The 27,895-nt window shown below is 37.3% G+C and overlaps 2 protein-coding genes across 9 annotated transcripts in view; one reads left to right on the plus strand and one right to left on the minus strand.

Annotated features, from left to right (window-relative positions):
* LOC129774822 (uncharacterized) overlaps positions 1 to 17,085 on the plus strand; it is a 93,873-nt gene extending 76,788 nt beyond the window's left edge. For both annotated transcript variants that reach the window (XM_055778824.1, XM_055778823.1), the window contains 2 exons: positions 9,802 to 9,937; positions 15,294 to 17,085. In XM_055778824.1, coding sequence (XP_055634799.1) covers positions 9,802 to 9,937; positions 15,294 to 15,767 — 610 coding nt within the window. In that variant the 3' untranslated portion in view covers positions 15,768 to 17,085. The remainder of the gene's footprint in view (positions 1 to 9,801; positions 9,938 to 15,293) is intronic.
* The window catches only part of LOC129774820 (uncharacterized), a 676,155-nt gene that overhangs the window by 308,702 nt on the left and 339,558 nt on the right, over positions 1 to 27,895 (minus strand). For all 7 annotated transcript variants that reach the window (XM_055778819.1, XM_055778821.1, XM_055778817.1 and 4 more), the window contains one exon: positions 17,426 to 17,544. In XM_055778819.1, the coding sequence (XP_055634794.1) occupies positions 17,426 to 17,544 (119 nt within the window). The remainder of the gene's footprint in view (positions 1 to 17,425; positions 17,545 to 27,895) is intronic.

Genomic DNA, 27,895 nt, shown 5'->3' on the forward strand with positions numbered 1-27,895 from the left:
TAATTCTCAAACAAATAAGAAAAAATTGAACTGAACACGTGTACACCTTGTTAGCGAATACAATGAGATTCATATTCTGCGAAGGTGTTGCAGATCACTCATTTCTTCATAAAACGATGTTTTATGCATAATCTTCCAGAAAAACACAAAAAAACTTATTGTTTGTTCTCAGTATATCAAAAAACAACATCATGTTCAATTGTCCCATGTTGATATTATAGGCATAACAGTCCCACCATGAACTTTTACACCCGTAATCAAGCTTGATCGATTCAGTGAGGAGATCTCATCAGATTTCATTAAACAATAGTATAATGATTATAAAAAACCCGGTGAATTGCTAAATTGAAACGCATAAAGCTTTTGGTAGACAAATATGCTAGAAAACTTTGAATGTGTTTTTCTCAGTTGCTGATTTTGGAACATGAGACAACTATGCGTAGAACGGCAGAATATGTCATGGAATCAAATCAAAACTAGTGATAACTAATTGGATAGTAATTGAATTGGTTTGATATATATTTTTTAGACTTACAGAATCTTTATACAAACGTTTTTCTCCCCTGATTTCTCTTTTTTTTTGTTCATTTCGCGCTGTGTGACTGTATTATGTAATAATATGAGGAACATACAGTAACTGTGAGAATTGATATATTGCTGTGATGGCTGAGAGTAGACAAACGACCGGAAGGTCAAATAAGGTGTGGTGGTTGAGGGCAGACATACAATGATTCAAACTCGAATTCGTACACCAATATGCAGATTTCTCTTCCCTACTTTTGAAAGTCAAAAGCAAACTTTCGAAACATTCTATTTAGATAAAGTCATAGTATCACATGAGAGCAGAAAGATATGGTATCTGTTCCCAGAAAGATGCTTTTAATTCTTAAAAATGATTGTAGATTAGCGAATGTATAAAAATTCGCGCATAGAATGCTTGTGGAAGTTTGTCGGATAAATTTTGTATGGTTTTTTTCGTTTCAAAAGTGATGATTTCATTGTTACAGACAAAAAGCCGGGTCCGGGTCAACCGAAAAAATTTGAAGACGAAGAATTAGATATAATATTCGATCAATGTTCGTGTCAAATGCAAGAAGTGATGTCCGAAATGTTGCTTGAACGGCACAAAAGGTGGTCTTTTTTGCATCGAATCATTACCGAGGACGAAAAATATGACAAATACGTAATCCAAAAGATCGTATGTAAAACCCAACCATCCAGAGCCAAAGTAATGCTTTGTATTTGGTGGGACCAAAGGGGAGTGATCCACTATGAACTGCTAAAGTTGGTCCAACAATGAAGTCTTTTACAGGAAACAATTGATCCGTTTAATGTGAGCTGTTGCCGAAAAACATTCAAATTATGCGACCAGACACGAGTCGTTAACATTTAATTTTGACAACGCTCGACATCATGTCGCTGTTCGAATTATGAGCTATTTGGAAAAGAGCGAATGGAAAATAGCGGATGGGACTACCATTTATTTCGATCGATGCAGAACGCTTTCAGTGAAACACGCTTTTCTGCAGAACAGCGTTTCAAAAATTTATTATTCAATTAAATGTGCTTTACATGCAATAAAACGGAACTTCCAATAATTGCATTTAGAAAAAATTATCACAAATTTCATTGTTGGAAAAAAATTTAACAGGAGCATGTTGTCTGAGACACGACTGCATAGTTGACGTAGGATTACGTTAAGCTATTTGTTGAAAATTGATTTTGAACATGTTAGAAAAAATATTTTATTAATATCTTTGATAATAATTTGGTGGCTCGAAAAAGGACCGTTTAGTTTGATTGTTGGGTGTTGTTTGTTCACTTCATCAGTGGTACAATTGGGCGATAATGGCAGAAGTGTAGTGATTAGTCGTAGGGTGGTGTATATCGCGATAAAAATGCCGAAGTATAATGAGGTATGTTGAATACTTTGTGGCACTAGACGAGATGGCTGCTCCCTATGCATGGATAAAATATTGGAAGTATATAAAGAGGACGAACGAATATTTTCTCCATTTCAACTTAAATTGGACTAATGAAACGAAAAATAAGCAACTCAAATCGGGTGATCCGTTCTCGAATGATGCGCTAAAAAATATTCGTGGCCATTGATTTGAATATTTGAAGATTTAATTAATTTCTTCCAGCTTTGAAGCTATTTCCAGCAAAACTACTTTTAGATAGTGTTACACTTATACTAAACGATTCGCAATCTGTGATTGGTTATTGTAATGGAATTTCGCGGATCAACCAATGTCGAATCATATTATGTGCACTCGTTTCAGCTCCTATGTATGCTAATGCGATCGTAGCGTATAGTACATATTATATTGATTGCATATTCTGCGACGCGCCTGGAAAGCCACCCCATTAGAGTGATTTTCTAGAAACAACTAAAGATACTAAAGATGGAGCAAACAACAATGCGTACGTATGATTCAATGATACGCCAGCATTCTCCGCCTGACTGAAGACTGACCCATTGAATCTGTTTTCTCTTTTCCCCTCGGATTTGAGAACAAAAATTAAAAATGAGATCGAAATTGAAATTATCCTCAAATGATTTAGTAGTTAGTCATTAAATGATATTTTGTTAAGACATCGCGCGTCAAAATAAGATGTTATATTTAGATACGGGTTTTACGTTCCAAATTAAAATAAAATCAACATTTCTAAGAAAAGTACGGCCCGAGGACACGTCCATACTCGAGTTCTCCATATCAAAAAGTGAGTTTCTGTTGACGTAATGTTGATTCATTAATAACTTCAATTGGCAACATGCAGGGGAAAAAACTCGTAGAAAGCTTCTTTCTATTCAAATAATGTTTTCTTTTCATGGAACTGTTTTTAATCAGACTTTCAAATTTCAAATTTTTTGCAAAACGAACTAAAGGGCCTGGCCGGGTAAGGGAGTAAAAAGTGCCCCCAAACCAAATCCCTAGCTGTATGGCAAATATTGTATAAGATATTAAATAAGTAATTCCCAAAGTAATATTTTTTCAAAATTTCGAAATTCCAGAAAATATAAAACTTTGCACCGCGTATTTAAATTTTTTTTTATTATCAGATTTTTTGATGAAAAAATTGTTTGAAGATATTTATCGATACACCTCACTAAGATGTACTTTCAGTATTTTTTTCTTATTTTTGTCTCGAAGCCATTGAAAATGGCGTAAAAAAACGAAAAGGTGTATTATTCACCATAGATCCTATGGTGTACCATATAAGATCTCAAATATATGGTACTACTGGTTTGGTTTGGGTTTGGGTTTGGGATATGGTGGTTTGGTTTGGGAGCACTTTTTACTCCCTTACCCAGCCAGACCCTTTGGAAAAATATTTTTTTTTGTGCCGCGCAACACTGAAAAAATCTGAAAAAAAAACTCACATATCTAGAGAAGCCGTAGGAACACATTTAAATATGAATTAGAGTAGTACTGAATCTCTAAATCCAAAAAAAAAATCAAAATCTTAATATATTTTTTAGTACTTCAATTTTCGATAAATTTTATTTTTAATTATTTTTCTTGATACAGCGTAGTAAGATGCACATTCAGTATTTTTTTCAAATTTTTATCTCGAAGCTCGAGGATGGCGTGGAATAATCGAAAAAGTACGTTTTTCACCATTGACCCTATGTTAAACCACATAGGAGTTCAAAAAAACGCCAAAATTTCTCATTTAATATCCTATACAATATTTGCCATACAGCTGGTGATTTGGTTTGGGGGTACTTTTTACTCCCTTACCCGGCCAGGCCCTTTCTAGTCAGTTTCTGTGAAAAGATATTCTAAAAGAATGTTCTAGGAGGAAAAATTTTTCTACATGCATGGAAGAAAACGAAGAGCAATGAATACTGCGACAACGGGTGGTATGTTCTGTACTTTTTGTGCCTGAATTATAAACATCATGTTTGTTTCCATCATGTGCGTCACTTGAAAAATTCCCATTCATCAAGGCTGAAGTTATTATTTTAAAATTTTCAAACTACCGCTAAGCCAGACTTTTCCAGACACCTGAGTTTATTGGTTTACTAGCTGACCCGGCAAACTTCGTCCCGCCCAAAATTTGTTTTTGTTATCAATACCTTAAAACATTCACGCGCAAGTTCATGAGTCCTATCACAGAACTGTTCATTGATTGATCTTCTAATCGACCTCGTTGAATTTACCTTTTACTAAAAAAATTCATAGTACTTCTACCAAAACTCATCATTATAATATGAGATTATTTTCAGACACAATTCTCGTTCAAGATTTTTCAACCACTTGCTAATAACATGCTTGTCCGTTACATGGAATAAATGTTTAATACAGAAAATATGATAGAATAAAGACAAACCCCTGCCATATTCTCCCCTTAGAGAGGGGGGGGGGATTGTCCATTCACCATAGAAACGTTTTGTGCCTCCTGAAATCTTCACATGCCAAATTTGGCTCCAATCGCTTGATTAGTTTTCGAGTTATGCAGGAATTAGTTTTTCATTTGTATAACAGCACACCCTAAGAGAGGGGAGAGGAGTGTCTAACTACCATAGAAACATTTATTGGATTCTAAAACCTCCGCATGCCAAATTTGGTTTCGTTTGCTTGATTAGTTCTCGAGTTATGCAGAAATTTGTGTTTCATTTGTATGGAAGACTCCTTTAGAGAGGGGGAGGAGTTACGAACCACCTTAGAAATGTTTCCTCCACATGAAACCTCCACATGCCAAATTTAGTTCCGTTTGCTTGATTAGTTCTTGAATTATGCGGAAAAATATGCTTCATTTGTATGGCAGCCTCCCTCCCCTCAGAGAGACGGGAGGAGTGTCTATTAGCCATAGAAACGTCCCCTAAACCCTTCGCATGCCACATTTGGTATTGTCTTGATTAGTTTTCGAGTCAAGTAGAAACTTGTGTTTCATTTGTATGGCAGCTCCCCCTTAGAGAGGATGGTGGAGTGTCTAACCACCGTGAAAACATTTATTGCTCCCTAAAACCTCCATATGCCTTATGTTGTTTCATTTGCTTGATTAGTTCTCGAGTAATGCAGAAATTTGTGTTTCATTTTTATGGCAGCCCCCCTCTCTAAAAGCGGGGGGAGGAGTATCTAACCACCATAGAAACATTTATAGCACCCTAAAACCTCCATATGTCTAATATGGATTCATTTGCTTGATTAATTTTCGAGTAATGCAGAAATTTGTGTTTCATTTGCATGGCAGCCCCCTCTTAGAGAGCGGGGAGGGGTTTCGAACTATCATAAGAACCTTCCCCGACCCCTAAAACCCCTACATACCAATTTTCATGTTGATCGGTTCAGTAGTTTCCGAGTCCATAAGAATCAGACAGACAGACAGACAGACAGACAGACAGACAGACAGACAGACAGACAGACAGACAGACAGACGGAAATCCATTTTTATATATATAGAAGATTGTACAAATGCTTAAGTTCCGTCAGTTCAAAAGCAAATTTTCTGATTTCGGTCATGGATTTCCCATAGAATCTCCACTCTAGGTCGAGGAGATGCCGTTACAACGATTCTGTCACTTTCATTTAACTCTGATGAAAGAATAAATTTTTTGAGGTTCCGCAGCTGTGTTCACGGGGACCCTCCCTTAAAAGTTTCTTCCATCCCCTGGTTCGTTCATGACTTCCGGTTGCTCCTTCAAAAAAAGTTAGTAGCCAATTGTTAAAAAAGGAGGGGCCAATTAAATTGTTTTCAAAACTGTTACTGTCAAAATTTTTAAAAACTCCGATTTACGGTGATTTTTCGGAATTCTAAAAACACAAATTTTAACGTCTGCGACACTAGAAAATGAAGTCCAAAATGAGCAATAGGCATGGGGTATATTATCGTGCAAATCAACATTCCGCAGCAGGTTCCGAATGAAAAATCGAGATAACTCTTTTTATTGGCTCCCAAAACCATATGTTTCGTATCATATTCAGAAAAAAAACAATGTCCCAGTGTGTCGATTTTTACAATTTTTTTTTGTTGAGATGACAGTAGATTTCATGCAATTTTAAGACATTTGGCATCAACAATTTTTGTTCGAAACCCCGATTTTCTTTACTTCAACTTTAGATGATTTTTCGATTTTCAAAAAACTCAAACTTAAGTTCGATTGAGCTGAAATTTTTTTCGAGGCGGTGAACATTTTGTATAGGGTAAATTTTGAAATTTTAGGGGCGATTTTTCCCCATACATTCATTGACACCCTAGTGTCTGTCTTGCCCGTCCTGTTCGTCTTTCCCGACTTTCCCCTATATTTATTTTCATTTTAAATTCTTTTTTTCGGAAACCTTTCATAACCGGGGTACCTCGCTTATTATTGAACACTTTCCAAATGTTGAGCAGTCTGAGGAATTCTAGCTAGAAATCAATTTCAATTGCTGTTTTCCAAACAGTACCTTCAAAAACATCTGCGTTTGAAAGTTACACATGTTGTGTCCTGTTGATAACATTTACATAACCCTTACCTTTGAAAAATGCGATTAAAAATATTGTGTAATCAATCCCTTGGCACTGCAATTTAAAAAATAAATAAATAAAAAAGTGCATCCTCAAAATAAGCTTTATAATAAAAACAGCTGCGAATTTTTCACTGCCACTATTTTTTCACAACACCTGAAAAAATGTTTTAACTGTTCTTCCATCATCCGGGGTTCTGTTACACTAAAATATTACATGAAAAATACATTTTCAGCTTCTGTTATTTTTCATTTAATATTCCATTTTTCGAACACTCCCATAACCTCAAATTGTCTTTTCCATTAGAAGGGGAGCCAGACATTTTTGAATAACATGATATAACGTTTTTTTTCAAAAATGTGCAAGTGCAAATAAAACTGCAGTTGAAATTCAATTATGTTGGTGTTTTCAAGTAGATGATGATGATGATGGTCCCGCCTCCTTTCCCTACAGAGGTTTGAGCAAGACGAGTTATCTAAAAAATAATTTATTTTTCTCAGCATTGAAATCAGTTTAGCAAAAGAAAACGAACTGATTTTATTTACAGATATAAATTCGTATATATTATTGCAATGTCAAAAACAACCCAAGCCGATACGGTCCCGACCAGACTCTTGCAGCCAATTGGTCCACCAAAGCACAAGTCCAACCGCCAGCCTTGTTTTGGATTGACAATGAATATCCTCATCCAGAGAAGTCGAGAAATTTTCATTCACGAAAAATTCCTAGACCGGCTCTTAAAAAAAACTTTTACTTTATATCCTTTATATCTGTGAAACGCGCGCGGCGCACAAACTTTTGTAGACTACTTTTATTTTTTTTAACTAATACAAAACAAAAACAACAAAAAATAAAAATAGTCCATCATCACCAAGATCATGATCATGACATAATAGAGACGAATACAAATTGAAAACAAAAAATATAACATAAATAAAAAATTGTTCAAAATTGTATAAACAATATAATCCGTTTAAAAAAAACTTCGTCAGGTTGAAAATATTAAAAACAAAAAAAAAATCAAGAAACTGTTCACATTAAGATATCCGTTCGTATAAAAGGTTGTCAGTCAAAAATATTTGTAATAAAAAAAATTGAAAAAAAAAAACTTTCGGCTGTTAGGAAAACACAGCCTTAACGTGTGAAATAAAGTTTCTCTTAAATTCCGCTAGTGTTGTTGCACGTTTAATATGTATTGGCATCGAGTTAAAAACATTTACTCCTTTAAAATATAGAGAATTTTGTGAAGCATATGTCAAGAAAAGTGATGTTCTTATTTCATTCGCGTTTCTAGTATTATATGTATGAAAGTCACTTCCTCTTCAAACTCGATCGCACAAATATCGAGGCAGCAAACCGTTAACTACTTTAAAAATGAACACCATAGTTAAATAAACAATTCTTTGCTTCACAGATAACCATTGCAAAGCGTCCAGCATCAAATATGAGGAAGTGAACCTGCTACATTGTAAAATCAAACGCATTATTTTATTCTGCAAGCGCTGTAATCTCGATATTTGTGTTTCATTGGAAAAATGGAAGAGCAAAAGTCCAGATGAGGAAAGATGATTGATTTGTATAGCTGTATTTTACTGCAAAAAGTAAACTCGTTTCTTAGTCGACACAAGATTCCATACTTCTTGACAATTTTTTTGATGATATTGTCAATGTGAGTATTGAACTTAAGTTTATCATCAATAATCACGCCAAGATATTGAATCTCCCGAACGCGATCAATGGTCTCATCATCAATCACAATAGAGACGTTTTCATTTATTCGATTTCGCGTGATTATCATATATTTAGTTTTACTTATGTTTAATTTTAATTGCTTATACTTCAACCATCTACTTAAGGAACGCAAATCTCCATTCAAGTGTAAAACGGCCTCATATACATTTTTAGCTGCAATGAATAACACAGTATCATCAGCAAAAAGATTAAAATCGCAATATCGTAAAACTCGTCGTATGTTATTGATGTACATAATAAATAAAATGGGCCCTAATACACTTCCCTGAGGTACTCCAAGATTATTCCCTAGGGGCTGGAAATTGAATCATTAAAAATAGTCCGTTGAGTTCTGTCACACAAATAGCTTTCAAACTATTTATATGCAGTGCTCGTGATTCCAAAGCGCTTAATCGTGTTCAACAACAAGGTCCTAGAAGTTGTCTCGAATGCGCGTTTTAGATCCAAGAAAACAGCAATAATCGTGTCTTTATCTTCTAGTTTTTCGTTCAATTTTGCTAACACCAAGTTCAATGCGGTTTCACAGGAATGGGCTTCCCGATATCCGGATTGTTTTGGTATTAGCAAAGAATTACTATTCAAATATTCCAACAGCTGGCCTTTAACAACAAGTTCCAAGATTTTCTCTAACGTGTGCAACATGTTGATGGGCCGACACTTTGTACACGTTTTCAGGACACTAGTTAAAATAGCTGTAGATTCATCTAAGTTATTCGAATGGAATGTAAAATCCAGGCTTCTCACAACAAGGCTCGAAATAGTGCCAATCAACAAAAGAAAAAATTAACCGAAGACAACAATCCGATGTAACTGAAACGTCCACATTTGTGAACAGTTTGATATATGTGACCATACTCAATTTTTTCTTTCTATAGTTTTGAATATGCGACTATACTGATGGTTTCTCTTCTTACATATTACTTGGAAATTCTTGCAAATTGAAAAACTTCGAAGAAAATAATAGAACAAAATGATATTCAATTTACCCATATCTGGTATCCCTACTTTCGTCATTGGGTTTATTTACATCACCGATTTGTCTCACGCAAGGCGGTGTAGGATAATAGGGGAGACCTTTTTGTCACTAAGATGGTTAGGGGAGCGGTATATGAAAATAGTACGGAAGAAAGCAGATGGGAAATTATTTACTTGAAACGTGGAAGAGACAGACTGATCACAAGCGAAGTTTCGCACAACCGTATTGTGTTTTGTTTGCAAATAGTTTGTATTAGGGTCTCACGAACGAATATTGTTGAGGTAAGAAACGGTTGAGGTAAGAACTGTTCAACATGGATCTGGATATGTGTTCAACACTTAGGTGCCAGAACACCATTGTAAAAATATGTTTTCTTCAAAAATGCAAATGGTTAACCCTAATATAATAAATATAACAAGAAATGACGCTTAATGGTTGCTATAGAGCGATGCTGGTGAGTTTTCAGAAATTTCATGTCTTATCACGATGAAATCAAGAATATATGAACATACCTAGCTTAAGCGTTCAACATTTGTCGATTTACCCTATATCTATCTATTTATATTTTATTCTGCAATGTTTTTTTTTTGTTTTTCTTCCATACTACTCATCAGCTATACCGAGCTGGAAAACGACCCGAAGTCCAGAAACCTGGAAACAGCGCTCGAGCAAGCCCTGAAGGAGGCCGTCGACGATGATACCTATCGAACGGTGAAACGGATGAGCTATTCGAGTAATGCTGCGAGTGAGGTGCGTAATTTGCGATAAATTGGAACAATCGTGTGACGCTTGCGGCAATCCTCAGATAGACTAGAAAACCTAACGACAGAACTGGATGGCATAGGTCACCAACGGACACAAGATAAATTATCACCGCTTCGGGCAGGTTGTTCCGCTGATGGGTTGTGTTATCACTTTCCAAGCCAATACAACACCTGAGTCAGTATCGCAACTTTGAAATGAAGAAACTTTTGCTCCTCTTGTCCACGCTGATTTTTTTTGTTATCCATTTGACAGTTGGTGTACACTCGTTAATTAATGCTACCAGTGGGAACACGGAAGTCGGACAGACGCCCGACGAATTCACCAACAGTATCCTGTCAGTCACAGGGGAAGCAATAAAAAGTTTTCGCTTTGCTTAACGTCTCCTATAATGTTGTGGTGAACCGAGAAAAACCAATTCCCCACAACGCGTGAATAGTTTTGTTGTTCTCGCTCGAGTAGATTGCGATGGTTGAGTGTTCCCATAATTTGTTTGGTGCGATGTCCTCGGATAAAAGGCACGAACAAAGGCAAAACCAGCTATGACAAATACTACAAATAATGTACAGGAATGGCGAAAGAGCAAAAATGCATAACGTGGTGCATTTATCTGCTTTGCACTCGTGCCAAGTTGCCGCCAGTCGCACAAATGCACACAAAAAAAGCTGAAGAGCGACGCGTTTCTCTGAAAAAGAACGCTAATATTATAATATGTCGCTCATAGAATCTTTCATGGTTCTGTGGCTCCGAAAGCGGATCAAAAGGGCAAGATTTAGTGGCAGTAACACTGGAGCACTTCAATTGTGGTCCTAAGTGAATCCATTTGGTAACGGAATTAAACGGAATGACAGAAATTAACGATGTGATTTGTGTTTTTTTTTAAGAATAACTAATCTGCTAGACTGCGTCCCAAAAATGGGTGATCCTTTCGCAACATAAACGTCTATTGTTGGTATAAGTAACAACAGTAGCTGTCGGAAGAGGAAACGATGCACAGAGAATCCAATTGCTCTGTTTCCTTTGGGAGTGATTTTACTGCAGAAAAATCATAAATCACAATGCTCATATGGGAACCAGTCAAAAAGTATGCTATACTTCCGGAAGGGAACTTTCAGTAAATTTCGTACGCGGGCAGACTATTAATGTTTCCCCGTTACGAAGCAATTCGCCAAATCATTTTCTCGACAAGCGATTCTGAGAGCTGCCAGAAAAAGGCATCGAGTGGCTCAAGTTTGATTGGTAATTCTTTCGAAATAAATTACTCTTGTCGGTGAGCGCATATAGGGATAGTGGGGGCAAATTGGTCATGGGGGGCAAGGGGCAAGTCACCTGCTTGTTTTGGTATTGACTATAGATGCCGTATTGATAGTCACCTTATGTTTTGAAGAATTAATGACTTTTGAATCACCTTGTACTTCAGTAGAGCTGTCGCATGTTAAAATATGAATAAAAACAGAAATTGCTCTCTCGATTTCCATTAGGCCGTAGTTCTGTGCGCATGGTATCTAAGAAATTTCTCGTGAAATTTAGTTTATTCAATCTGATATCTGATAAATCATCAGTTTGGACGACTGTTCACATATTTTAGGAGAGGTGAACAGATATTTTGTTTAATCTCAGCGGTTAATTAGCATAGACATTATTCTGAGGTTTGGGGACATTGTGGTCTGTGTGGCACCATAAGCTATAATAATAACTTTGCCGATATTTCCTATTATGCCTCACAGTAATATCCTACCTTGGATGTATATACTTGATGCACATACACACGCACGGTACCCACATCCAGTCGTACAACAACAAGCATCGGCTTCTCAGAGCGCGTTGGGTGATTCCTCGGTGATAGATGTCACACATTTTGGCGATCCTGCCAGATTGTTGAATTTTTCAATAGAAATTTTGTATACTCTTTTGTTTACTGAGGAATCACCCACACCGCAAGTGAGTTTTCTAATAAAAGGTGAAAGGGCCTGGCCGGGTAAGGGAGTAAAAAGTGCCCCCAAACCAAATCACTAGTTGTATGGCAAATATTGTAAAGGATATTAAATAAGAAATTTTGGCGGTTTATTTGAACCCCTATGTGGTTTGACATAGGATCTATAGTGAAAAACGTACTTTTTTGTTTATTTCACGCCATCCTCAATAGATCCGAGATAAAAATTTGAAAAAAAAAACTGAATGTGCATCTTACCACGGTGTATCAAGAAAAATTATCAAAAAAATATTTCATCAAATATTTTAGCACTAAAAAAATATTTAAATTTAGAAATTTTTTTTTGGGATTTAGAGATTCAGTACTACTCTAATTCATATTTAAATGTGCTCTTACGGCTTTTCTAGATTGATAAATATCTTCAAGCTGTTTTTTTTCAAATATCTAATAATAAAAATAAAATAATAAAAAAAATAATACACAGTACAAAAAAATGTTATAGATTTTCTGGCATTTCGAAATTTTGAAAAAATAATATAACTTTGAGACCACAAATCCGATTTGTTTTTTATTATTTTAATCTTTCAATTGAAAACCACTAATACAATAAAATAATCGATTTCAAAAAAATAAACATAATAATGCAGACGATGAAGAAAATTATTTTTGTGTCACACAATGCTCTTAAAAATTCAGGAAAAATTACGCCACATGTAGAAAAAAGACACATACGAACGCATTTAAATAAAAATTCGAGCAGGAGTGGGTCTCAAAGTTATTTTTTTTTTCAAAATTTCGAAATGCCAGAAAATCTATAACATTTTTTTGTACTGTGTATTTTTTTTATTTTATTTTTATTATTAGATATTTGAAAAAAAATAGTTTGAAGATATTTATCAATCTAGAAAAGCCGTAAGAGCACATTTAAATATGAATTAGAGTAGTACTGAATCTCTAAATCCCAAAAATTTTTGTTTCAAAATTTAAACATTTTTTTAGTACTAAAATTTTTGATGAAATTTTTTTTGATAATTTTTCTTGATACATCGTAGTAAGATGCACATTCAGTATTTTTTTTTTCAAATTTTTATCTCGGATCTTTTGAGGATGGCGTGAAATAAACGAAGAGGTACGTTTTTCACTATAGATCCTACGTCAAACCACATAGGGGTTCAAATAAACCACAAAAAGTTCTTATTTAATATCCTTTACAATATTTGCCATACAGCTAGTGATTTGGTTTGGGGGCACTTTTTACTCCCTTACCCGGCCAGGCCCTTTAATTGAAAAAGTCGAAATAGTAAACATGATCCGGAAAGTAAGAAGGGTGGCAGCTGATCAATTGGTATTGTTGTGTGGCGCATTTCAACGACGACGAACTATATTTTGTATATTTGGAAATGAAAATTGGCTTGATGGGCTGTTGACTGAGTGAATATAGCCCCAGTTCTTCCACAAAAACGGAACTGAGATAACTTAATTTGTTCATTTCAGCTCTGTACTTTTGGTTGTAACTGAAGCCATATTAATAAAAAATAATTATTAAAACGGTATGTAAACGAAACATCATCGATTTTTGAAGTGGTCGTTTGAAAAATATTTGAAAAATATATATTGTATAGTATAGGCCCAATAATAAAAATACAAAGTCACAATCATTCGAACTCTGGAGTACAAATGAACTAATGTTTGCTAGAGATAATATGTATTCAGACTGCTGGAAGTGTAAAAAAGAAAAAAAGTAAACAAGTGACACTGATGGAAAAGCAAGCGCATGATACTGAGACGAAAGTCCTCCTTTTTTTGACGATATTTTCGATCAATAGTTAAAATTTGACGAAGATAAGATCGCTAAAAAACCCAGGTACGCTATCATACTGAAATGTCTTCACATATTTCATTATGTCTTCAAAATATCTTCATGAAATAGAAATAAATAAATCTTTTATAATAAGTACGGATTGGGCCGGCCGTACGATGAAGCTGTAGAATAAGGGTGCGGAATAAGAGTGCGGATCGGGACGACCGTTCTGTGTAAAAATGGGAGTAAAATTATTTGCAGATCGAGACGACCGCATGAAGAAATTATAATAATAAAAGCGCGGGTCGATACGACCGTGCTGTGTAAAAATGTGTAAAAATGAATGTAAAATTATTTGCGGATTGGGCAAAACAAGTACGGCTTGGGACCGGGACCGAGGAGAACAGAATTTTCTATTTTGTTAGTTAAACATCATTAATAAGCTTACACATCTCAAAGGTGATTGAAATGTTTTAATCAAACGTGAATCATTCGTGAAAGATTTTGGTGACAGCATTTTTTACATTCAGCAGGTAAAACGGCTCACGACGGATCTTATCGATAGCGGATCAGGATGACCTAATTCTTTTTGACAGTGAATTACCGAACAAAAGAAATAGCAATAGAATTTTTGAGAAATATTCTATGTGAAAACGATGAAACTTTAGCCAAATGATCATTTCGTTATTCTACGTTTTACTTTGCACTTCTATATTTTTGGGATGGGGGAGGGTGTGTGGCACCATAAGTTATAATAATAACTTTGCCGATATTGCCTATTATGCCTCACAGTAATATCCTACCTTGGATGTATATACTTGATGCACATAACCACGCACGGTACCCACATACAGTCGTACAACAACAAGCATCGGCTTCTCAGAGCGCGTTGGGTGATTCCTCGGTGATAGATGTCACACATGGTCTTGGGTAAATAACGACTTACAATGTTCTGTTTACCAAAGCTTTACTAAAGCGCATCATATTCGGCTCTTCAAGAGGATTCTTTTGTGGCTTTGACCCTGGATAAAAATGCCACTCCAACTGAACCAAGCTTCATTAAGCGGAATGTTATGTGTTTCTTCCTACGTTTTTGTGTACATGAGAAAATTTAAATTGAGACTGTAGGTGAATAGGCCAAGCTTATATTATACATGTACCTACTATATCAAATATGATTTGAATAAATTTGGACGAAAAAAAAACGCATAAATCTATTCCATCTAGCTTGATTGTGCGAGTGACCACTTTGCCCCCACTGGGTGATCACTATGCTCCCACTTCCCCTTCATGGATGTGAACATGGTTGCAGTTGTAAATTTGGTTCAGCTGCGTATCCAATTACAGCCTTAATTTAGAACATATTTATAAAATATTCTGGTTGCACCTTAGCCTTTAATATGTTATTAAATTTACACAGTTCAATCGAATCGTATCATATTCTAGCTGTTAAAGCATCAATTAATAACCCTAGTGTAATTTTTAAAGCTCTTTTTATCTTTCATTTTTACCATTATTACTCTCATTCTTTTTATCTGTCCATACATGAACAACAATCAATCAATAGTCATATTGTAAGTACAATGATTCACCACCGTACCATTCCACAGATCGCTCAGCGTCTTCTCGGAAGTGGCGCCGTTGGATCGTCGAACGCAGGAACACCGTCACCAAGTGCTGCCAGTGTTCGAAACTCGAAAAACACCGCCGACCTGAAGCTACTGGAGAAACTGGTTACATCACTGCTGGAGGCGGAGGGCTCTTCGAGCCGTCAGCGATCGGACAGCGGGAGTGGTGGCTCGATGCTACAACGCTTGCGACCCATGTCCAGGTCGTTCCGGCTGCCAAGTTCTATCAAGCGTTCAAACAACAATGGGGGAGATTCGACGGGTGGTGGAGGTCCAATGCCAACGATTAGGGAATCGGGAAGTGGTCATAGAACTAGTTCCTGGAGTGATCGGAACACCAATGTGAGGAAAGTGCTTGGTTCGATTGCGAATGCGCCTCAGCGTTTTAGTCATTCGTTTGCCGGGTATGGTCGCAATGATGAAGAAAGAAGTAACTTGACGCACAATATTTTATAGATTCTTGTTATTTTTGACTTATACAATATTTCGCATGAATTCCTTTAAAGTAGTATTGATACATTTCATGCATTAACTTTTTATAAAACATTAGTTGTTTGCAGTATGAATAATTTGTTGTTACGGCTCAGCTAAAAGAGTATTACTACTGATAACCAGAAAGAAGAAACATTCTCAAACATACATTTAATATATTGAACAGAATTTCGATTACATTCATATTATACATAATTATACATAATTACAAATACTTTTGTTTTGGCAACATTTTGTTTTCCCAACAGGTATGTTGCTTTGTATCACATTCGTACTATTTCAACGAAATGGCTCAATGTGAATTACTTCAATTCCTTGGCCATAATTAACAACGAGATGATTTTTGTAGGAGGAAGGCAGCCCTATGTTAAACAATAATTGAAATAAAGTAACGTAAAAAGGGTCTTTCAGATTAATCGCTCACGCAACAAATTTTTAGAACTTCTACAAAAGTGAACCGATTTTTTATTTTTAAAAGGGAAAATAAAGCTTATTTTAGGACTTTTTCAATGCGACCACTCCTTTTTTCGATAACGCGTTTTAAACGGTGAACCAAATTCTTCATGCACAACTCTAACATTACGACTTCGATGCTGTTTAAAATCCGAGTTATTTATTCTTTAAGTTCCTCCAAATTTTGTGGTTTATTAACATAGCAACGGTCCTTCACGTACCCCCAGAGGAAGAAATCGACGACGAGAAATGTTGAAATTCTTACCATAAGAGGACACAGTTTCATTAAGGCTTCGGTTGCTCGAGTAATACGATTTCACTAAAAATACACGTTCTTGTAAATTGTACATCTTGACACTATTATTCGAATATTATCGTCCCGAAGTGAGGAATGCAGTGTTACCATCGATGGAGCGAAAAAAAAATTCTAAGGAGCTATTGGATTTTTTTTGCGTGAGCGTTTAATCTGAAAGACCCTGTACAATACTATGTTGACGTCGCCAAAAACAAGAATTTTAGATATTTTATGGCTTTCATATTGTGCCCTTTCTTGTCCCCTATGTATACAAATTTAGGATATATATTTTTTGATTATAATGCAAACCGCCCCAACGATAAAATGAGATATATTCAATTACTCATTAATATTATCCTGTAGCTGAAAAAGTTACGCTCATCTTATGCAATTTGCTCACCCTCTGAGTGTGTTTGTTCAATATCCGGTGCTTCAGTTTATGCTGAAAACCCCAAAAGTTATAATCTGGTAGCGCATGAAATTGAAGGATAAGGCAAATAAAAAGAAATACTTGGTGTGGTGCGCAGGCAAATACATTATGAGTTTTATTTTTCTTCTTCAATCGGACCATAAAATATTCCCCTACTCTATTCGTGAAGTTTAGTCAATCCAAGGCTTCGCCCCCATCAATCGCCCATAGTATCATACACAAATAATAAAAAAATATATGTTCACGTCAGCGTTGTTTTAATGGGATTGTATATTTTTAATGAGATAGCCCAAGTTTTGTGCTTGCTAATTTCCTTTAATTAATTACGGTCTCATCTAGCCACCGGAACATGGACGTGGTTCCGATTGGATTGAGTGCGCTTTTTTGTTGTGGCTTCACGTTCCGCACTCATAAGATTAATGTAATGCTAGGGGAGGTACTTACATGCTTCTCCAATAGGCTAATCGTGTTTTCATTCAGCTGCCGGTCACCATTTTCGTTTGTTTCGAAGTATGATGAGTTGGCCAGACGCACTGTCACCTCGTACTTGGCCCTGCCACGAGCTGGTAGGGAAGGGCATGGAAAGAGAAAATAGGTGAAAAATATGAATAAGGTGCTATCGATAACAATCTTGTAAAATCAGAACTTGCATATTTGATCCATTGGCAACAAATAACAAATAATTATAAATAAACAAATAAATACTACTATCATGCAGTTCAAAATTAACGCTTCTCGGTCTAAATGAAACAGTTTGATTTCTCCCTAATAGTTCCATCCTCCCACATGTTCGTAGTGAAACATAATCCGCGGAAACACCGCCGGAACGGTACCGAAATTTCTAGGCCATAATCCTACAAAGCACCGCGCCATAACCCACTGAGCGCAAAGGAAGGGAACGAGGGTCGGTAAAATTAGTTCCATTTCGAGAGCAACGTTTTCCATTCGCTTCGGTGGTTAATTTCCAGCTAATCTGCTTCCTTCCCTGCTTCATTTGAAGCTTTATCGTTTTCAAGAATGTCTCTGCGAATTGGTGATGAGGGTTTTCGGTTCAGCGAAAATGAAAAATCCCACACTCTTCAGTTCAGTGTCGGAAAGCCATTTCCAGGAAGGAACATCGGATCGGATCGGTCTTATCAGATCATTAACTATGCGGAATTTTCGGCTTAGTTGAGAAATTATACGTACGACTAGTTTTTGGCAACCCTTTTCTGGGTGCAGACCAAATCCACTGCCTCCATCTCTGCCATTGGCGAGGTGGCTTTCGTGACGATAGAGCAAGGCTGATTAGGCTCGAACTGATAAGGCTCCATTCAAAGGTCGATTTTTTTTTCGTTCGAGGTGGTTACAGTTTTTCAATGAACTATTCATGAATGGCTAGGAACTTACTGATAAGGGATATTACTAATTGAATATTCAGGGAGAGAAGCTGGCGCGGCAGTCGATTCTGCATTTGCAGCATAATGATAACAAATGCGAACCGAAATTTATCAGCTTTTGTCAACATAAAGTGGCCGCGTAGATCTAGAAGCAAATTAATTACCAACTCGGCGAGGGGGAAGCAATTTATCCTAAAACAACTGTAGTACCAAAACAACAAACCACAACAGATGAGTAGGTTTGTTGTTTCCAATAAAGGACAAACCACATTGGCAGCGGTGTTTACAGAACAATTCCCATTAAGTAGTGTTTATTTATGGACAGCCATGGAGAGCTTTTCCGGGTAATTGAAGCCCTAATGGAAGTGCAATCACATATTGATTGACGTTCCATTGTTGTCGATGTATTACAATAACAAAATTAATACGCAATGTATTGATACGCAGCGTCGCGTCACCACTAGGGGTTGACTTGTGAAATCGATCATCTGTACATCTGTGCCTTATAGTTGTCGAGAGCCGACTAGTTTTCTGTTTTACAAAACATATTGATCAATATCTTCAAATTTGATTCGGATTATCTTTGATATCATTTGGAATATAAGAGAACTCTGCATCATTTTCAAAGTGTATAGGAATAATTTTTTTTCTGAAGAACAGTAAATTACCTGTATGCTAATGCTAAACCATGTTTTGTACCTTCAACCAATCCCGAAATACAACTGGTTTTGTGATTCCGGATTCTAAATGAACCAAGCTTCAATCAACAGTACGAAGGAAAACATCATAAGAAAGGCTGGCTTCGTCTTCTAGTTGAATTTATTCATTAACCTTACCCAAACAGCAACACAATAGAGTAATATAAGCTACGTTTGTGAGATCTTTAATATGCTTCGATATAACGTACAATTCGATACAACGTACAATTTTGAAAGTGAAATGTACGATGTTTGTTTTGGTCTATTTTTTCAGTTTTGGAGATGATGATTAACTTACCTCAAATAACTGGAAAGTTCGAAACTACACTGTCAAGGAAACCTTCATTCTATAGTAGATGATAGTGCGTATTCGTTTTTGTGAATAAGTTCAAGATCGTTTTTTAAAAATTCGATTAGTTAAAAATTTGCTTGTGGGGCAAAGGTGCGCAGTGACTGTGGGGCAAAAGTTCGCACCAGAGTTTTGTTCTGAAGAAATTATAAAATGTTTTCAACCAAATTTTTAACGGGATTCACAAGAAGAAAACTGATTTGAAGAAATGCACTCCAGAAATGCTCAAATGGCCCGACAGAGGCTTCGGAAGGGAGTCTCGAAGAGTCGGATTGCGGCAAACCTCGATATTTCTGAATCAGCTTTGAGGAAGAGGCTCATATCAGTGAGTGATTTATGATTTGAATCTTCTTTTATTGACATTTCTACTTCTGCTGGGATGTGCCAGCGAACACCTAGAGCGGTTCAGACAAATATTTACCAGTGAGCAGTCTGAGGATCTGGTGGACCACTGCAGAGCACTGGACAAAGTTTTCCATGGTATGACTATCAAAGATTTACTTCGTCTGGCGTTTGATTTTTCGGGAGCCAACAACCTCTAGCACGAATTCAATCAAGTTGCAAAACTGGCATTGGGCTCTTCATTGGGATTCTAGCTTCATGAGGAACCATCGTCTGTCTTTTCGAACACCACAACAGCGCTCCAAGGTAAAGCGTCAGAATCCTCAGAACCGAATCCAATGTGAGTGAGAAAAATGAACAATTACTCAAAAATAATTCGAAATGAATTTCAAATGAAAAATGTTTTTATTTTCACCATACATTCGATTCAATAACGGTTATGTTTATGTTTTCACAATGAAATTCAAATGAATCAATTAATTAAAATCTATTTTAATAAAAATTACACCGTTCCTCACGATTCAACTCAAGAACGGAGCAAGAGATTTAAACAGTGAACATCAAGATTGATGCGTCTTAGTCTGCATCAGGTTTAAATGTCAAAAAAGAAATTATATACCGCGAGTATAGATTATGTATTATTATTATAGAAATAATTTCTGTGGGAACTTGAGTGTTCGAAATTATTTATATCAATATATCAATTGTGGGTGGGACGAAATTCGCCGGGTCAGCTAGTGTGTTAATAAAAAAGAATTCTGAATCAAATATTGAACATTTTCAGATATCTTATATTGTCAGTCTCCTCCCTCCCAAAAATTTCCACGTGGTATGTTCGACCATCCCCACCTATAAAACATCATACAGCACTCCCTCCCCCCTCCTCTCCACTGGGTGATGTCTACTCACTCTGGTAATGATGCTTCTTCCGCTGGTAACGATAAAGCATTTACTTTTGTTACAAGTCACCTCAGAAGTACAATTCAATAAGTGCGCACTTTTGCCCCGTACGGTGCGCACCTTTGCCCCCACTATGGGGCAAAAGTACGCATTTGCCATTTTGTACTAAAATAGGTTTTTGTCTAACTACAAACAAAACTCGAGAAATTATTGTACTGCGTTTCGAAGGTAATACATATAATTACAATTTGGCAAGCAAATTGAAATTTATTTGCTTTTATTTCAAGAGTTATTGGAAGACATCAGTTAGGTGCACACCTTTGCCCCGCACGACTCTATAGCAAATTGTACTCTTTCAATGGTGGATGATATGTTTTAAAAAGTTGTGACTGATGGATAAAATTCCTGCTCTAAATTATTTCGGTAAATCCACCCTCTGTTGCATCTTCTTGCTATTCCCAAGCACCATTTAGTGTGTTCTTTGTGCGTACCCAATGAGGTACATATAGAGGTGGAGCAGTAGGCGAAGTATATCTGTATTGGCAAGCAAAATATCGTGTCGTAATTATTTGCATTCAATATGAAATTTATATGAAAGATACAAAACAATGTTGAAAGTACTCACGGTTGCATGATAATTTGAGCCAAAATTCTCATAAAATTATTCAACTGTTGTTTTTTTGACAAATAACAATTGTATCGTGGCTTATTTTGATTATTTATATGGTAAAAAGGTCTAGAGAGCTGTCGTATGCTTAGTTCTCGAAAGCAGTAACATTTTCGGCGAAACTTTGAATAATTGGCGATTATTATCTCACATCATACACACCGACACTGAGAGCCTTCGATACATCCACTTCATAACGTAAAAATGATGAAAATTCGTTTGTTTCTATGAACGTGGGGGAGTGAAAATGGCACATGGAAATATCACTATTATCCGTTTTTTCCGACGTGATTTCACAAATGTTCACTGCACGCTATCACATTAGCCTTATATTCAGCGGAAACACTAATACATTTTACGTTTTTAATTGATAAACTACTTCCTGAAAATAGCATTTTCACATGGATGCGGTGAGCAATCAAAGATAAACACAACGACTGACGTCACTATTTGAGGAATAGTTATGGCAGCGCATGCTATGTCGCTCGAAACTCTACCATCTTCATTACCTTTTTTCCAGTACATTGGTGCGTACCCAAGCTTAATCTAACATCTGATGTGTTCTCAAAGTTTTCTTGTATGAAAAATGATCGTGTGGTATCGTACAGTATTGAGACATTAAAACATTGTGTGTTTGACAGGGTACCAAGGCACCTTTTGAGATTCAGAATCGTAAAATTATCATTTTTTTCGGACCATGAAACTTGTTACATTTAGAATTTGAATCATAGCAATCAGGATAGTTATCTATACCGTTAACATGTTCGTCGTCCTTAACAACCGTTGTCATGAAAAACTTGTTATTTTATAAACCATGCGAAAACTTTTCACTTGGCACTGAACCGTTGAGGAAGGCACACACGATTCCGTTTTCTCCACATTAGGAAGTTTCCAGAACCGGTCACCCAATCAATCGCATCGAATAAAAATAGAGTTTGTTCTTAGAAAGAAATAGTTATAGAATAAATTATAAACGTAAAACCAGTCGTGATTTCTGAAAGAATAAATAAGCCTGTAATATAAGTAACCTGATGAAACATTGGTGCCGTGGACCAGGATTACGGGTGGTGACAATTTTCATTGGTAGTAATCGCGACGCTTTGTTGTGAAAACTAATTTGGAATTCGAGAAAGCAGAAAATGTATGTTGCTGCTGAAATCACACGTGGAAAAATCGTTCCGATTCCCAATATCGACGATATACAGGATTTCAAGTTCCCATTCCCATTTCCCAATCGACCAAGGATTTTGAGGTTATCGTCATTTTACCAAGCTGTTAAATATTTGTACAAGGCCTATCCATTGGTAGGCACAGGTGAGTGTCTTTCCAATCTTTTCAAGTCCAACAGGAGGTGCTTCCTGGATCTTTCCGGTTTTTTCAGTTATTCGTGCCAACATGTCGGAGAAGAAGATTCGACAAAAGGAGCTCAAGCGACGCAATGTAATCGATTCCATTCGAAGAATCGAAGATTTCCTGGCAAACTACGATGCAGATCGAGACATAAACGAAGTTGCGATACGTATGAGCAGACTGGATTTATTTATGGAAAATTTCGAGGAGATACAAGGTGAATATGAAACACTCGATGAGAACGAAGAATTTGTTGCGGCAAATTTCGATATCAGAGCAATGGTGGAAGAACAGTTTTTTCGTGTGAAAAGTGGTCTGGTTTCCAAAATCCCTCCCTCTAATCCAAACCCTATACAATCACCAACATCGGTGACTCACAACTCTGGTGTGAAACTCCCAACAATAGTACTTCCGCATTTCGATGGTGATCTGAATGAGTGGCTTACTTTCCACGATTCGTATACCTCTCTCTTTCATACATCAAGAGAGATTCCTAACATTCAGAAGTTCCAGTATTTACGATCTGCTCTGAAGGGTGAAGCTTTGAAAATCATAGAATCTTTGACCATAACATCCGACAATTATCCAGTAGCATGGGAAGCGCTGTTGAATAGATATGCAAACAAATATATACTCAAGAAGAAACATTTGTAAGCATTGATAACTCCACCTAAACTTGCCGTCAAGTCCGTACTGATGATAAGAGATGTAGTGGATGAATTCCAACGCCACGTAAAAATACTGAACCAATTGGGTGAGCCTACTGATCAATGGAGCAGCTTGTTGGTACAACTACTCAGCAGCCGAATTGATGAATTAACCTTGAAGGAATGGGAGGATTATGTATCTGGAGAAGAAGAACCAACCTACGACAATTTTATTAAATATTTATCAAGAAAAATACGCACACTCGAATTGTTATCAATAACCTCTCAAGGCGTGCAACCATCATCGCAAGTCAAACAAGTTTACCAATTGAAGCGGAACTCAACATCTACCAATTCACGAGTGAACAGTTATGTATCGACCGACTATAATTTACCAGAGTGCTTTGCTTGTAATCAGCGTCATTTTTTAGTCAAATGTCCCACTTTCGAGAAGATGCAATTGAAGGATCGTCTCAACCTGGTGAACACGAAGAAAATTTGCAGCAATTGTTTTAGGAATGATCATTTTGCTAGAAAATGTCAATCAAAATTCAGTTGCAGAATTTGTCAGAAACGACATCATAGTATGCTACATCCTGGTTTCGAATCGCAAGCGATATCCCGAATTACACCTTTCACAAATTCCAACGTGACCAGTTTCAACAATGATTTCAACGTTTTGACAGCGAATTCCATCCAATCAACCAATCCCAAAGTGACACATTCTGGTGCTAATGTACTGCTCTCAACAGTCGTACTAATTATCCAAGACGGTTACGGTAAACAATATTTCGCTCGGGCACTGTTGGACTCGGGTTCGCAATGCAACTTAATGAGCGATCAACTTTGTCGGAGACTGTGACTAGTTAGGAATTGGACAAATCAACCTGTTTTCGGTATCGGAGCGTCCCCAACAGAAACCTTCGGAAGCGTATACACCAACATAAGTTCAAGATACAGCAATTTCTCTATTCCCATGGAGTTTTTAGTACTCCATGGTACTAAAACTCCAGTACTCCAGTACAAATCACCACAAATTTACCTACCCATACTATACCAACAACAGAGTGGAGGTTCCCTGAGAATATCTTCCTGGCAGATCCCGAATTTAATATATCCAAAGGAATTGAGCTTATTCTCGGAGCTGAATATTTTTTCTCGTTCCTAAAGGGTGGCCGGATACAAATCGGCAATCCATCGCCCGTTTTAATTGAAAGCGTGTTCGGGTGGTTTGCTACTGGAACGGTTATGGTTAACCCTATTATCACATGCCAAATGCATTGTTTTTCCACGATTGAATCTATTGACCGTAATTTGGAGAAATTCTGGCAAATTGAAGACATAGATGCAACTATCCCATCCGCCAATGATGAAATTTGTGAACAATTTTTCCGCGAAACAACAACAAGAGATGTCACTGGTAGATATATGGTCAAATATCCAAAGAAACGTGATATGTCGAAATTAATTGGCGAATCATACTCCCACGCCTTGCGAAGAATGGAAAGTCTAGAACGAAGATTGGATAGAACTCCTGAACTCAAGATAAAATATCACGATTTTATTACCGAATTTATCAACATGGGTCACATGCGAAAGGTATCGGTAAGCGAAGAAATTCCACCGGTGGTCTATTATCTCCCTCACCATCCGGTATTGAACGAATCAAGTACCACCACGAAGGTACGCGCTGTGTTCGATGCTTCGATGAAGTCCAGCACAGGTTATGCTTTAAACGACACACTATTAGTCGGTCCAATAATCCAGGAAGATTTATTAAGTTTAGTTCTCAGATTCCGCAAATACAAGGTAGCGCTAACAGCAGATATAGAGAAGATGTATCGTCAAATTCTAATTCATCCCGACGATCGCCCTCTACAACGTTTGTTATGGCGGTTTAGTAAAGATGATCCGATCAGAGAATATGAATTAACCACAGTGACGTATGGTCTGGCGTCTTCATCATTCCTAGCGACACGAATCCTACATCAACTCTCCGAAGACGAAGGTGAATCGTTTACTCTCGCTACGATGGCTTTGAAAAGGGATTTTTACATGGATGATTTCATTCGAGGTGAAGACAATATTGAGAATGCTAAAAAACTATGCGAACAAATGGATGAGCTACTGAAGCGCGGAGGTTTCCGATTACGAAAATGGTGTTCGAATTATCAAGAAGCTTTGGACGGAATCCCGGAGGAAAACCTAGCCACACAACCTTGTCAAATGTTCGACTCTAAGGAAACAATAAAAACCCTGGGAATATGTTGGGACCCAAAATCCGATCAATTTCGATTCGACATTGAACCAAACGTGAAGGATGGAACGATAACGAAACGCACAATATTGTCAAGCATTGCTCGTTTGTACGATCCATTGGGATTAATTACACCGATAATAGTACGCGCAAAGATATTATTACAACAATTATGGGCACTTTCAATTGGTTGGGATGAAGAAGTTCCACTAGAAATACAGCATAAGTGGACCCGATTTCTCAAAGAGTTACCAGATTTGACTAATTTTCGGATAAATCGATATGCCTTTAATCCAGGAAAGGTGCAATTGCATTGCTTTGCTGATGCATCGGAGCTCGCATACGGAGCTTGTATTTATGTTAGATCGGAGGCTATGGATGGGAGCGTTAAGGTTGAATTATTGACATCAAAATCCAGAGTGGCACCACTGAAAAAACGCAGCATTCCAAGATTAGAGTTATGCGCTGCCCAAATAGGTGCTCATTTGTTCACCAAGGTTAGAGCTGCACTGGACATGGAGTTTGCATCAATACATTTTTGGTCAGATTCGATGGTAGTACTCCATTGGCTCCGTTCCCCATCGCAAAACTGGAAGACATTTGTGGCAAATCGAGTGGCAGATATTCAGATGACGACTCATGGCGGAAATTGGAAACACGTACCTGGAGCAAGTAACCCTGCAGATTTGCTCTCAAGAGGAATTACAGTAGAGCAGCTACTGACAAGTGATCAATGGAAACATGGTCCATATTGGTTGAGAGAGGGAGAGGAAAATTGGCCTAAGAATGAAACCAACACCGAACTTCCCGAAGAAGAGCTTGAGCGTAAAACGCACAGCTTGGTAATACAAGCTTCTCCACCATCAAATCCACTTATAACACGTTTTTCATCGTACCACAGAATGATCCGTACGATTGCTTATTGCTTACGATTTATAAATAACGCACGAGGAAAAGATAAGCAGACAGCTACTGTACTTACATTGGAAGAAATTACAAACATCGAAGATAACTCTGATAAAAATTTTACAGAACCAATGTTTTAGTCCAGAGATATGCCAACTGAAGAAAGGTCATTCAGTATCGAACCAATCTTCTTTGAAACTGTTAAACCCATTCATAGATTCAACCGGCATAATTAGAGTCGGTGGCTGGCTCAGACTTTCAAATCAGCCATATGCAATGAAGCATCCTATTTTGATACCAGGTTTCCATCATTTCACACGATTGCTTTTGATATCCACTCATCAAAAATTAATCCATGGTGGTGTATCACTCACGCTCGCAACGGTTCGGAACGAATATTGGCCTATAAACGGTAGAAGAGCTGTTCGAAGCGTAATCCGAACATGCTATCGATGTTTTCGCGTTGATCCGAAATTAACCAAACAACCTATCGGTCAACTTCCTACCGCTCGCATTTCTCCTAGTCGACCATTTACGACTACGGGAATTGATTATTGTGGACCGATCTTCGTCAAGTCTCCCAATAGACGCGCTGCACCTACAAAGGCGTATGTGGCATTGTTCGTATGTTTCTGTACTAAAGCAGTACATATAGAGCTAGTAGGAGATTTATCCACGTCATCATTTTTGTGTGCACTACGCCGTTTCGTGGCTCGAAGAGGAAACCCGGAACATATCTATTCCGATAATGCACTATATCATATGCTCAACGATCACAACGCAACTGAACGTATCACAACCAGTCTCGCAACGAAGGGAATTCAATGGCACACTATACCACCACGTGCACCCAATTTTGGCGGATTATGGGAGTCCGCAGTGAAGGTGGCGAAGCGGCACCTTGTTCGTCAACTTGGCAGCGCAGTACTACCGAGGGAAGACATGGAGACAATTCTGGTGCAGATAGAAGGCTGCATGAATTCGCGTCCATTAGTCCCACTCTCGGAGGATCCCAACGATTTGGAAGCTCTCACACCTGGACATTTTCTTGTGGGATCTTCACTACAAGCTGTACCCGATATGGATGCTGGAGATGTACCAATCAATCGATTGGACAGATTTCAACTTATGCAGAAAAAGGTCCAACAATTCTGGCAGCAGTGGAAGAACGAGTATCTCAAAGAGCTCCAACGACAGACTGCAGTGAATCCATCGAAGACCGATTTTCAAGTTGGTCAAATAGTCATTTTACAGGACCAGTCTCTACCACCGACTCGCTGGCCTCTAGCACGGATTGTAGAGGTTTATCCTGGACCGGACAACATCGTACGTGTTGTGACATTACGAACGTCGACTGGAATTTTGAAGCGACCAGTGACGAAATTATGTTTATTACCCTCAACCCAAATTGATACCAAT

The sequence above is a fragment of the Toxorhynchites rutilus genome, chromosome 3 (genome assembly GCF_029784135.1).
Source record: "Toxorhynchites rutilus septentrionalis strain SRP chromosome 3, ASM2978413v1, whole genome shotgun sequence".
Lineage (NCBI taxonomy): Eukaryota > Metazoa > Arthropoda > Insecta > Diptera > Culicidae > Toxorhynchites > Toxorhynchites rutilus.